The 12892-nt window shown below is 45.7% G+C and overlaps 1 protein-coding gene across 3 annotated transcripts in view; it reads left to right on the forward strand.

Annotated features, from left to right (window-relative positions):
- The window catches only part of MOCS1 (molybdenum cofactor synthesis 1), a 261645-nt gene that overhangs the window by 194051 nt on the left and 54702 nt on the right, over nucleotides 1-12892 (forward strand). For all 3 annotated transcript variants that reach the window (XM_078647327.1, XM_078647326.1, XM_078647325.1), the window contains exon 8: nucleotides 8271-8381. In XM_078647327.1, the coding sequence (XP_078503453.1) occupies nucleotides 8271-8381 (111 nt within the window). The remainder of the gene's footprint in view (nucleotides 1-8270; nucleotides 8382-12892) is intronic.

A 12892-nucleotide genomic window follows, 5' to 3' on the forward strand; every position in this document is an offset into this window, starting at 1 on the left:
CTCATGCAGAGTGGGCCTGGATCAAGGACTCGAAGCCCTTACGCAGCCCATATCTATGGACAAAGAGCAGTGAGCAGGATTGATGTCACTACACTATCTATGGGAACAGCACCTACATCCCTGAGCCCCACAGAGGGTGGAGAAGCGCCTCTCATGTCCGTGTTGGCATCCTCGGCCGTAGAACGCGGCTCGCCGACCACGCGCAAAGCCTGGAGTGAAGAGGCATGTTCTAATAACCATACACAGCCTAAGCGTGGCATGAGAAAAAGTTGATGTCACTTACATATAACTGGCAATCAGTATCAATATGCACCATGACAGGGGTAATAATGTGGAAAGGACGAGGAGTAGTGTAAGGGCACTCACTAACATTTACAGGCCCGTTATGATTACTTGTAGTAGTGTCAGGCGTGAGTGTTGCTAGCGCTCCCATTAGTACTGGTAGGAATGCTATAATTCGAGGTAAGATTAGAACTCACAGCTCAGGCAGTACCAGTCATCGTAGTAACATTAGTACTGGGTGTAGGACTGCACCCGTAAGTGCTTTTAAAAGTGTAGTCTACATTTGCTGAGTAATTAATATTCACATTTTATTTATTTATTTTGTAGAGCGCGTAGTCACCCGGAGGTATCCCAGCGCTAAAAAATCTTATCTCCTGAGTACAGTGGACCAAGGGAGGGGGAGAGGGAAGGAGGGACAAGGAAGAGGACGGGGAGGGCGGAACAAGGAACAAGATAAGGGCCAGGAGTGATTCACTGTGGGAAGAGGTGGGTTTTGAGCTGTTTCCTAAACCGGAGGTATTGAGGTTCGAGACGCAGGGCTCGGGGGAGAGCGTTCCAAAGTCGTGCAGTCTGGACTGAGAAACGCCTTCCTCCCGATCGAGCTCTCTTGAATTTGGGGGCAACAATGAGGTTTTCGGTGTCAGAACGGAGAGGTCTTGAGGATTTGTAAGGGGCGATGAATTTCTTGAGAGCAGGGGGGCCTTGATTTCGTCGTAGTTTGTGGGCCAGACACAGGGCCTTGAATTATTTACAGTTTAATTAAAAATTGCGGTTCAAAGAGGTAAATTGATTTCCGTGATCAGTCACAGACTCCTCCTTGGTAGCTTGGTGCAAGCAGCAATGCATTCTTCATACCAAACATGTGTGATAGATGTGCAGCAATTGGCCATAATAATGTAGTTTAAAAAAACGTAAAAAGACCCAAAGCCATTTAGTAAAAAAAGACATCTCTATGAAGTGAAAACAAATTTGCTTTCCAGAATGGCCACAAGGCAGCTGCACTTCAATAGTTGTTGGCGCTGAAAGGAAGCGGTCAGCACTTGTGGAAAAAGTTAAAAATAACCCTCCATGGTTCATCGCTTTGAGCGGTACTATCATGCTTCATAGAACACAGAAGACTGAAGATAAAGCATCTTATTCACTAGTCCTTTGAACCATAGTAAGTGGCTCCCAGTTGCTGGATCTTCCTCACAACTTCAAGGTGGACTTCACAACCGAATTGTCCAGTTTCGAAGACTCCTGGATTGCTGCGCATCACGCAACGGCCTCCTGTGTCTTGAGAAGGTTCAACACCGTCCTGCACTCAAGAGATGCTCCAGTGGGGCAAGCAGGGGATATACCAAGTTGTAACTGGTCCAGTAGTTTTCTGCAAAGGTAAAGGGCAACAGAGGAAAGCTCCACGGCGGAGGAAGGGAAGTGGGGGTCAAGGCACAGCCATTTTTATCAGACCTTCAACCCCCTTTGGCCGTATGAGGTCAGTAGGAGACTAGTGTAGTTAGCCCTGGAAAAAATACTGGACTGGGAGTTTCATGGTAAAGGCTGGATACACCTTTCATCGATGCTCAAGTAAACACACAGGAATTATTTAGTGCTGCATGCAGTAAAAGTCTTATCTACCGCTGCACCAGGCTCTGGTGGTTAGTGATTCTTCCCAACCCTCGTCACACCAAACTAGTCCGATTCTGTACAGTACAAACACTTCTATTTCGAGGTTTCTCCACGACAGATCTTGAACAGTGTGATCCTTTTCCTTTCTTGGGGTCATTCTTTGTGACATTAGAGGTATCCCATAGCTCAAGGCATCCAGCCTCCCGTGTGGTGGACCCTTCCTCCGGCATGCAGGACTATCTCCTCTCACTCCACCCTGGCTTGAATAGGTCATCCCCTAAGCTTCCTAGAACACCTCGTCCCTCAGGCCTCTGTGTACTCCGGGCCTCCTGTGGTGTTTACGTCTAGAGTGCCAGAAAGGACCCATGTACTAAAAGTAATGCGCTAAATCAACCTGATGTCACACATGTAGCCTAATAACAGTTCTTACTCTCTCCTTTCCTGGCTGCAGCGTGGACAGTGCTTTGAAGTCTCTGCTGTACTGAAGGAATTATCTTTGAGATTCTAGATAGAAATATCTATGGCTAAGCACAGGTCGCAGTCACATTTGCAGCGTATTAGGAGGGGTATAGGTAAGACACATGAGACTGGGTCCTCCTACAATGGGGGTAACTCTAGGTCGCCTCCCGCAGAAATGATATCAGAGCATCGCCATACATGGAGCAAAGGACATTTGTGAAGCCCCAGAATGACATACTCTACTCGAGGGACCCCTTATCCCATCTTGAAGCTGACAGAGGCTTTAATATCTTGCATCAGGTCATGTAATCTGGAGCCTTTTAAGATTGCCAAAGCTCCAAGAGCGATTACCTCCCAGCAGTATGGTATATCCCAGGGCTGGAAAGGGCTCGATCAGACCTATGAGTCTCAATCTAATGGGCACCATAGTTAATGGCATTAGCTCATAGTACATTTGCGGTTAGTGCCCGATCTCGCTGAGGTCCAGAAACGGGTCCACTGTATAAGAAGGGAAGTAGAAAGGATCCCATAAAATAGAGGCGGATTACTTTCATAGATAATCTACAGGATTATTTTGTCTTGTTAGTTCTACACTGCCTTGAAGAATGGATCTCATCAAATAAGGTCATTTCCCGCTGTCGAGCATTCTTTTGCAGGGGTATTAGCACAGTGGACCAAGTTTGTAGATTGTCTTTTAACTGAAATAATATGACATAAGGAAAGAACACTTGGAATTTGAGAATTTAAAATGCACATTCGACCCTTCGTGATACGGTCTATTTTGACAAATCTTGGCATGCCCCCAGACTTGATTACAATTGTGATCTGGCTGACTACAGAAAGCGTTGCCAAAGTTAGATGAGGGACTAAAGGTTAAACGACAAAAGCATTCCATATAGGGAGTACGACAGGTCTGTGCATTAGCTCCAGCATTCATAATTCTGTTTACTAATAGCAGGGTCAATGTATTCAATAACGCACCGGTAGTTGGGGTCCAAAAATATTTTACTCGGACATCTTACTAGTCTCCGGCACACCCACTGGACTGCTTTAAGAATTATTGTAATATCTCCAAGGCCTCGATGGGTATTAGGCAAAGATAACATATTTGGCTCTTAATTCTCGTGCGAAATTTGGTGGCAAATTATTTATTGCAACCAGAGACTAAAGTATGTATCTGCCTTTTGCTGTTTGGGTGTCGGATCTTGTTCCGGTGTGAAATGGGTTTGTTAAGTGTATTCGAGTATTCCTTTGTGACACAGATCTGGTGAAGTTAAACACATACCTAAAAGTCTTCAAGGTAGATCAGTATCTCCGGTAGTAGCAGTCTATAAAGCTCATGCACTTTTGGAAACTTGTTTTGGGAGAGAGATTTGGGGGCATTGTAACATAGAACATCTCTGTAAAACTGGGAGAACAAGTTTTGAAAATCATTGTTTGATTTCCCTAAAAGTACTCCAGTCCTACCTCCTCAATATGAACTGGGTCATTGCCTATAGAAAGCATCTTGCGCTTAGAAACGGTTCTCTCTTGGTTTTCCTTTCCCACAAGGGTGGTGGCCATGGTCCAAAGTGAAGCACTGTTGATGGACTCGCTAGTCAAGAATGTTAAAAGTTGGGGCGTGTTTGGTTGGGTCATCGTCAGTTGCAATCTGTTGAGCTGGAACCGTCCTGGAGCAAGCCATTGAAATTCCAGCCCTGCAACTTCCACTTGTAAGATGCTCTCAGTGGGGATGGTAGAAGCAGGGTGGCCTCATTGTTCGATCTGGGACTGAGAACTAGCTCATACTTAAGACTGGCGCTAGGTGCAAGATCTGCCTGGATTTTGTGGAGCCAGAATGCAGTAAAAAAAACTTTCCAGAAGCTGTGTGAACAGTCCTGGGGAGGTGAAACTCATTCATCTGGCCATTGCTTCCTTCTCGTCTGTGAACCAGGAACTGAACATCATTTTTTCCTTCTCTGCCCATTGTATGAGAAATATTGGAAATGGTTCTTGGTCCGCTGGCTGCAGATCCTACAGGGTAACCATTAAGCGATAACACTCAGATTTTGTAAATCTGTGATGAATTATGTGGGAGTGTTTGCTACCTCCAAGAACCTGTTTTATGACTGGAACTTAGGAAGAAATGTATTCCTTTGTAAGTCTCGCGCCTAGCGTTGCAGTGCGCAGCATTGCTCATGCAGCGCGAGACATTTTGTAGGGGGGTTTGATAACCGGTCTAGGAATCGCACACGCACAAGCGTGTGCTTTTCCTTTTGGGGCACGCTATTGGGCTTTACGTGCGTGTTTTTTTACAAAGGGAGCACGCAATAGGCCAAAGGCGGGCACATTGCTCTGCCCATGGCCTATTGGTGTCTGTTACACGCAGCAGCAGCATATGTTTTCAATTATCGTGCCCAGACACAGGCGCGATAATTGAAACCATATGTTTCGCTGTGGCGCGCGCGAATTCACCAATCGCTGCCTTCTTTGCTTGTTCAATTAGATGATGGTATAGCCTTAGGGGTTTCTCGAAAGCCTTCTGGACAGGGAAACAAAGAGTGCAAGCGGGTAGAGTCACAGAGCCTGGATTCCAATATGGAATTTCTTGTCAGGCAGGGTAGTGAGTTGACCTTTCATTGCTCTGCTTTTTTGCACTTTTTATGTAGCGCAAGCTCGACCTGAAGGTATTGGAGGGAGCCCTTTAATGAACACCAGTTACATTAAAAAAAGTCACATTTATTTTTTATGCACCGTGATATTATTTTATCTGCTCAGAATGACAGGGTGTGGAGGCCACGCTGAGACTGTAACCTAGTTCCCCAAAACCGTTCCTCTCACTCGTTTCTCGCGTTCACCTCCTGCCCTCAGCACTCCTGGCGTGCGGCCGCTACGTCTAGGTCACAAGAGCGTGTAGGTGGCAGCTGCCTAATCCCGGGTGTTGTGCGAGTATTGAGTAACAGTGACGCCATATTCCTCCCTGGTCTCCTCCGAGTCTTGGGGGCTTAGAAGTAAGAACCGTTACTTAAAGTCCATTAGATATCAACCCTTGGCGTGTGGCTGGCTTTCTAAGGAAAGGTGGTATTTGGCCTCCTGCCACACCATGGGGAGGGTGCGTGTATTTAGGCCATTCAGCCACACCGCTTATCAAACGCGTGCACAGCGTTCAGTGGAGCGCAGTGGGTGAATCCCAGTCACACACATTTAATTCGTCTTGTGTGCAAGAAAGGCTTGCCCCCGATTGTGGCACCTGCACAATGGTGGGTGGTAAAGAAGGACAACGCAGATTGGCACCCCCTGTCTTTGTTAAAAACAGATAGACATCTGTCCCTTAGTCAGCCTCTTGCAGTTCAAACAAGTTTATACCAGTCCTGTATCTCAACCAGGCATGTGACCAGCCTTGCCCCCACACCTACTGGCCATCCAAAGCCACCGCCCTGGCAGGAAACCTCCTGCTTTCCCGATAAGCTGGCCCTGCTCTGCCCTTTAACGCAGCGAGTGACTCAAAATAAGGGTAGGGTGTGATCTGCAGCACTTTTGTTTGCCCCCCACATGGCGCCAGCTGTTAACTCTTCATCGACCATTTTGTTTTTACAGTAACATTGCAGCAACATGGCCCAAGGGAACGTCTGGAACCTTTACAATGTATGGCACATGTTGGAGACGTGCTCATTTCCTATTTCCGGCCATTCTAGGGGGCCTAGGTGTCCCGTGTGAGCCAACCCGTAAACAGTGGAAGGGGCCTTTTCCAACGTGCTCTAGATGCAACCCATGCTTGAGTAGGATCTGCCGTTATACATTAGGGGTTTACATGGAGGGTCTGGCTTTTTCCTTGCCTGTGTGTATGGACGATGCCTGCACTGCTGCTCTCTGTGTTCTCCCTGTAAAGGGACGGTCTCGGGGAGGCCGCCCTGTAAGGTTTCTCACTGCAGTACTTATAATCAATCTAAATTCATTAGCACAATAAACCCAAAATGAACACACTGTTAATAAAGAAGGCATCACTAGGGAAAAGGCCCATCCAAGCCAACGAAAGTGATATGTGCTACAATAGTGTTCATTCACCGTGCTACATCCATACAGCCTCTGTCTTTGCGATCTTGAGCTCTTGCATCCTGTACACAAGGCATTCTGGGTAAGCATGTGGAATTATGAAATATTTATATAAAATATCTGATTACATCCCATGGCTACACATTGTAAAGTGAAAGGCTACTATCAGGAGAGCTATGCCTCTCTTATGTCTTCCAGAAAGAGCAGCCTTTCTCTTCTCTAACAGTATTTACCCCCCTTGCTACCATATATTTCCTAGTCAATGTCCCTCCGCGCCCTTCATCCTGCACCTGCAAGTCCAACCCCCCTCTCTAGCATCCCCTCTCCTGTACCAGGGCACAGTTTTACACCTCACATCCTCTCCTCTCTTCCCATTAGCTTCATTTCCCACAAAAATGTATTTGCTTCAAGTAAATAAAAGGCATTGTCATTTACAATGCCAATACCTCAAACTCTAGTAAATGCGAGACCTATTGCATTGCAAATGCTTGTTTTGTATTAAGCATTGGCAGCACTGTTTTTGAACAAATTATACTTTGAAGTCAATTCCTTTTATTATGGTTGTTCTTAAAGTTTGAAAGTGCATGCTGATAAACATTTGATGCTTTCCTATTATTTAAAAAAGGATATATTTATTTCTTGCATGCATTTGTATGTGGCTAGTGAACATGATTTCAAAATTAGCCTAATTTAACTTTGACAAATCTGACTTTGCTTCAGCCGATCATCTGTCTGTTGCCTACTTAGTTTAGTTAGCACTTCAGAATGGCTGGTTCATAATGGCTGCAAATGACAGTTTTTTAATGCATTTTACACATTGGGAATATGTCCTACAACCCATGCTGCTGAAGCATGTCCCCTAAAAGCACATCTTATGTTTAAGGTGACAATGGGGAATGTTATTCCCCCCTGTGATACCTCACAGCTCTGCTCCATACAACTGCACCCAGACAGTTTGACTTTCCAGTGTGACAGTAATGGTAATGTGGAATGACGACAGATGTCCTGAGCCAGAAAGGAAGTGAAACCTGGTGGTAAAGATGGATTGTCTTACATTTCCTATCCTGCCGAGTCCTGCGTGCTTGCTCGGCAGTGACTGCATGAGTATTTTATTCATCTTTCCTGCCAGCTCTGTTCAGTTTTGGTGGAAAGCTGTACACGGTAGGCCCTCTAGCGTTCGTTTCATTAGTGCCCCTGGTAATAGCATCACTACAAGTAACCGCTTTCAAGCAGCATGTGAAGAAATGTTTACCAAATAAACAACCGCGTGAACTATAATGCATTGGGATATGAGAATTTGTGATTTTAAACATTGCACTTATGCTGTAGTAGATGAACTGTGACAACTACAGTGGAATGGGGCATCAGAAACAGAAAGTACTGTTAAAGCAAGATATAGTCAGTAATGAAACTATTAGACTTTTTTTTTACTAGTAGTATCATTGTGGTAGTACTAATGTCCTTGTCACCACTACAGCTCTTGGTAATAATAGTAGGAGCGGGAGTATTATGGCACTAGACCCTTCAGGATCTCTGGTGCTCTATCACCAAAGCACACCCAGATTGTTCTACAGTTTGAAAGTGAATGTGTTGGCATGATGTTGGTCATCCATTAAACCATCCACTATTTTGAAGTTCAGATAATTCGCTTCATCTGCTTCTAAACCTATTCTTGAAAGTTGCGGGTTATATGCAGCGTAAGCGAAGGAGTAGCCATGTCAGCCACAGCCAGTTGTTAAAAATTGATTCTCACACCCATCAACCTCTGAGAAATAGGCTCTTTGGCACTCAGGTTCTGTTTCTTATAGCAGTCGTCAATACTAGAAGTAGTTTGCTATCAGAGAAACGTACCCATCAGCTTATGCTTCTGCTTGTTTTGTGTCCTCAAGGCTTTCAAGGTTCCCGGGTTCCTTGGAGAAATTGGCTTCATTACATCCATGTCTGAACACTTCTGTGGATCTTGTAACAGACTGAGAATCACAGCAGATGGAAACCTGAAGGTAAGAGACTCTCGGGCAGATGCCGTTTCAGCTCATTTAAGGTGCATTGAAATGGTATTACATTTATTTGTTTTTTGTCTTTCAGTGGAAACATGTTGCTTCACCAAACAATGAACCTAAGTAGTGATAACTGCAAGCTGAACAAAATATACAGTTGCTTTACTTTCGAGCACTGAGCGATAGGTTTAGTCAGCGAACAGGGCTGTGCTGAAGTGTTACATGTCTAAAGGCAGTCAGAAGATTAGTTTCACTTCATTCAGGCGGATGGAACCGTGCCTCATACAGGCATACGTCTGATCCATGAATTCAGTGATAGCAGTGAAATTGCCCGCTAAGCCTGCGACCTGTGGTGCTTTGCTTGCCACTCGCATGCATCTGGAAGTCGAGCTGGAGGAGTCGCGGAGTAGTGCTAAGGCGCTCAAGGCATGCTCAACGGAGAGAGAAATCCGAGCCACCTTGCTTCGGGCTTGCCTTTTGTATGTGCATGCAGGTTAATTGGGCAAGTCCCATGAGCGACAAGGATCCATTTCAGAAAGTCCCTGACCCTGGACGCCTGAAAGCGTCTTGATGAAGAACTGTCTCATAATCTGCGGACGGTTGAAGGTGGGTTGGGGCAGCAGGATGGTCCTGATGAAAACAGTTGATGATCTGAATCCTGGTTAAGAGCTCTAGAGATGGTTGAGGGCTCCAGGTGCTCATTTAGTTTTCAGTGACTTTGCTTTCCTTCATTTGGCATTTTTAAGAAGGGGGTCATTGACGCCTCCGGAACTGGGTTACTCTGGCCTGAGTTAGAAGATCGAGTACTGTATCACTGTGGATGGAGTCTTAAACACTTGATGTTTTCTTAAGATAAGGTTTTAGAATAATTCTTCTGTCACACTGTAGCATCGCGGTCCTCTTACAGATTAGAAGCTTCAATTTTAGTCTCTGGCTTCTTGACTTAGTCTATGCTTTTCAGGGGAATTTGAGGGGACTTCTTGGTCATAAGCTCTTGAATTTCTGTAATGTGTGATTGGAAGGTGTTCTGGAGATAACTCGCAATTCTGATTTTCTTTTCAAGGTGCTTTTGACGGCCTTCTCTCCCATGGGTAGAAATGGATCACCAGGCTTTGAAGTGAATGCTGCGACCCCCCAGTTCCTTACTTAGTGAATGAAGACTTGTGCTGCTGTGCATCCGCCTTACATCTGTCAGACAGTAGGAGGACACTGGCCTGGAAGGGGTGGATCCTTAATTTTCAGCTTGTATTAGTTATTCACCTTTTCCCTGGTTGCCTCTCTGCATCCAGTCATGTTTATAAGCCAGTAATGGCCAACAAAGGCAAGCCTCAGACTCAAGTGGGATAGAAACATTGAATGCGGGATAAAGAGAGAGAGTTGAAAGTAAGGACTAGAAGGCCAGGGGTAAGGAGACTAGAATCAAACAGGACAGCCAGAGACGTGACATAATAAACCCGGTCCCCTAAAGGAAAGAGATGCCCGTCGTGGCCTGTGAATGCTTCAAGTAGGAGGAGCTTGTTTGAATGCAGTAGCCACAGGGAGTGAGTCGCTGATTTGATGCTTCTCCTAGAAGATTGTAGGAGTATATGCCCTTCCTCAAGGAGTGAGGCTGGTAGGCCCATCACCTACCCTTCCAGTTCCCAGGATGTCAGCTGGACCAAGCCGCACAGAAGCTCTGAAAGTGCTGGAATTAGAGCGCATCGAAGCTCCTCCGTTCAACGCCTCCACAGTTCAGATTTAGATTCCCGTCACCTTTCAAACCTCCGAAATATTTTTGGCAGAAGATAGCTACCAAGAATTTTATCAGAGGTGATTGTAGTGCAAATGTACCAAAATAAACCTTCGGGACTGACTTAGATGCCGGCAGACAGATTTTTCACAACGGTGACAAATATCCCATCCGCCGAAATTTAAATCCCATTATATCCTATCAGATTTATATTCCAGTGGACGAGGTATCTGCCAGTGTGGCGACAGTGTGACCCGTCCACCGAGATCGAAATCAGGCCCTTATTCTGGTGCCAGATGCTATGTCCTGTCACCCTCCTCGACACAAACTCAAAGATTCAGATGATACCAACTGCAGGTTGGGTTGGTGGTGCAAGTGCAGAGCAGGTTTAAAGAGGGGCAGATAGCACAGAGCTGAGCTGCTGTTTACAGCTGGTGATTGGTAAATACACGATACGCAGAAGAGGAATATGACTCGTGGCCAATCTTATTGTGCAGGCTGAGTCCAAACCCTTGGCTATGCTCTTCTGTGAAGGCATTGCTGGGAAGAAGTGGCACCCTCTCCTCTATCAATCCCAACGGTTTAGAGCTAAAACACTGCCAGAGTGTGCTTTGCTTAGCTTGGCCAACTCACCATAAATTTCCCTTTTTAACATATAAGATTTTACCCCTTGATTGCTTAATTTGAGTATAAACAGTTTTGCGGTGACTTGTAGAGTATAACTGTGGTTTCATATTTACGCCAAGGGATTGCATCACCGCTAGGGTCGAAAGTACAATGCATGCTGTGGTTAAGGCCTGGAGGGTTAACCGCCTGTCGAGGAGTATGTGCAATCCAAGCTTGTGGTCCTTGGTAAGCCAAGGGAGTCTGTTAGCTCCTAATACCAATGCAGATTCGGTTTCCTCGCATTTTCCAATAATCCTAAAAAGCTTGCCTCCTGCTGCGTTAGTGCCCCCACTTTAAAAGAATGAAAAGTGCGCCCCTTGTACCTGACCCTTGAGTTGCAGGTGTTCACCACTTTGCTCCACTCATCATTTGTACCACACATTTCATCATAATATGCAGCAGTATCCACCACTGTTATTGCAGACACTGACCCTGTTGAGAGGGGAATGTTTGACAGACATCCCAGGACTAGCGTGCTTGTAAACCGATGACAGACAGCGCTAGCTTTTTACTCCACCCTTCTGAGGGCAGGAGAACAGCCATGGCAGGTATGTTTGCAGGTGGGGTGGGGGTTGGAGAGGCAGCATCTATTCCATCGTTTTTCAATAAACCGCGCTAATATGTATCCATTACGTTTACGCTCTCTACAGCAGCCCTTATACTCCTGTGATCTCTCCATGCACCATCCAAACTCCCATTCCGGAATCTCTTCTCGATCAGTCGTTGCCACCTCGACTCGGCCACAGTTTCTGTAACTGACAAATAGATACCTTCCATCCTTCCTCTGAATTGATCTTCAGCTGCCAGACAAAGCGTTATAAAATACTATAAATAGGTGAGGCAGCTCGCAGCAGAGAAGTCCTTGAAGGGATTCCTGGTTCTAGCCCGCTCATAAGAAGGGTCATGTTCGTTGGGATACAGAGCTCTTTTCTCAGAAGAAACCTTCTCATTGGCTTGTCGCAGCTCGAGATCCCTCCAATTCATAAGTGTTTCATCGGCCTGTGGCGGAGCTGATACACCCTGCAACATGCTGGATCTGAAGGCAGCCTTCCCCGTACACTGATGATGGAAGTTCAAAAGCAGCCATTGCATAAAACGGTGGGAGTGGGTAGTTTTCCAGACGCCTTTCATGTGGATCAGTTTGTAGAGGAGTGAGCGACAGGAGTGGGAGGCCAATGCAAGCCTGAAACCCCAAAGACCGAGACACCCTAGTGCTCAGCCCGCCATCCACCGCAAGATTCCTGAATATGCAGGAGCGGCCGCCAGTCGGTTTCCTCATTGTATTTGAGCAAAAAGATTTTACATCAAGAAGCAAATAGCCCTGGCATATGCACCACCTTATAGCCAGAAAAGAAAACTCCCAGACACATCTCAGTCTATTCATGAAACAACTTCCAGGCCTGTGGAGCTAAAGTCAATTTCCTATTCAGAATCCAAAAAGGTTGCAATGAGTGGGAACGTGATCTGGAAGCAGCCTCTTGCCTGAATCTTTGCAACAACGTATTACCCTTGGTGCCCACAAGAGAGGTTCTTGGGTAAGAATTTTTCCACCAACTAGAACAGTTTATACATTCTCTCGTCTCCCTTTCACCATCATTCTATGACTCCTACAGACGAGGAATACGTGTTGTCAGTTTATTTCCATTTATTGAAGGGGATTTAATTGGTTCCTGGTTCACCTATAGATTTGATATAAAGTCACATTACCTTGTACATAATGCAACATGTGCTAAAGACCCATCCTGTCCTGTCTTTTCAATCTGGTCGATAGATCATCCCTGGAAGATGATGATTTAAGAAAGTGCCCTCTTTTTGCATGGTTGCCCCCACTTTTTTACATGGTTGCCCCCACTTTTTGCCAAACTGTTGATGTACTTTGACTGAGTGGGCCCTGGGTTCCTGCCAACCAGGTTCCCATGGCCAATGTTCCTTCCATAAACTGCATTGATACAAAACCCAGTTGCCACTCTTTTGCCAAATGTAAGTCCCTTGTAGATGGGAACATAGGTACCAAAGGCACTGTGGCCTGGGAAGGCTTCTAAGGGCTGCAGCACTTATTGTGCCACCCTTAGAGGTTCTGTACCTTTACGCACACACACAGACAAAAGTAGGTTGCGTG

Source organism: Lissotriton helveticus, chromosome 6, assembly GCF_964261635.1.
Source record: "Lissotriton helveticus chromosome 6, aLisHel1.1, whole genome shotgun sequence".
In the NCBI taxonomy this organism is placed as follows: domain Eukaryota; kingdom Metazoa; phylum Chordata; class Amphibia; order Caudata; family Salamandridae; genus Lissotriton; species Lissotriton helveticus.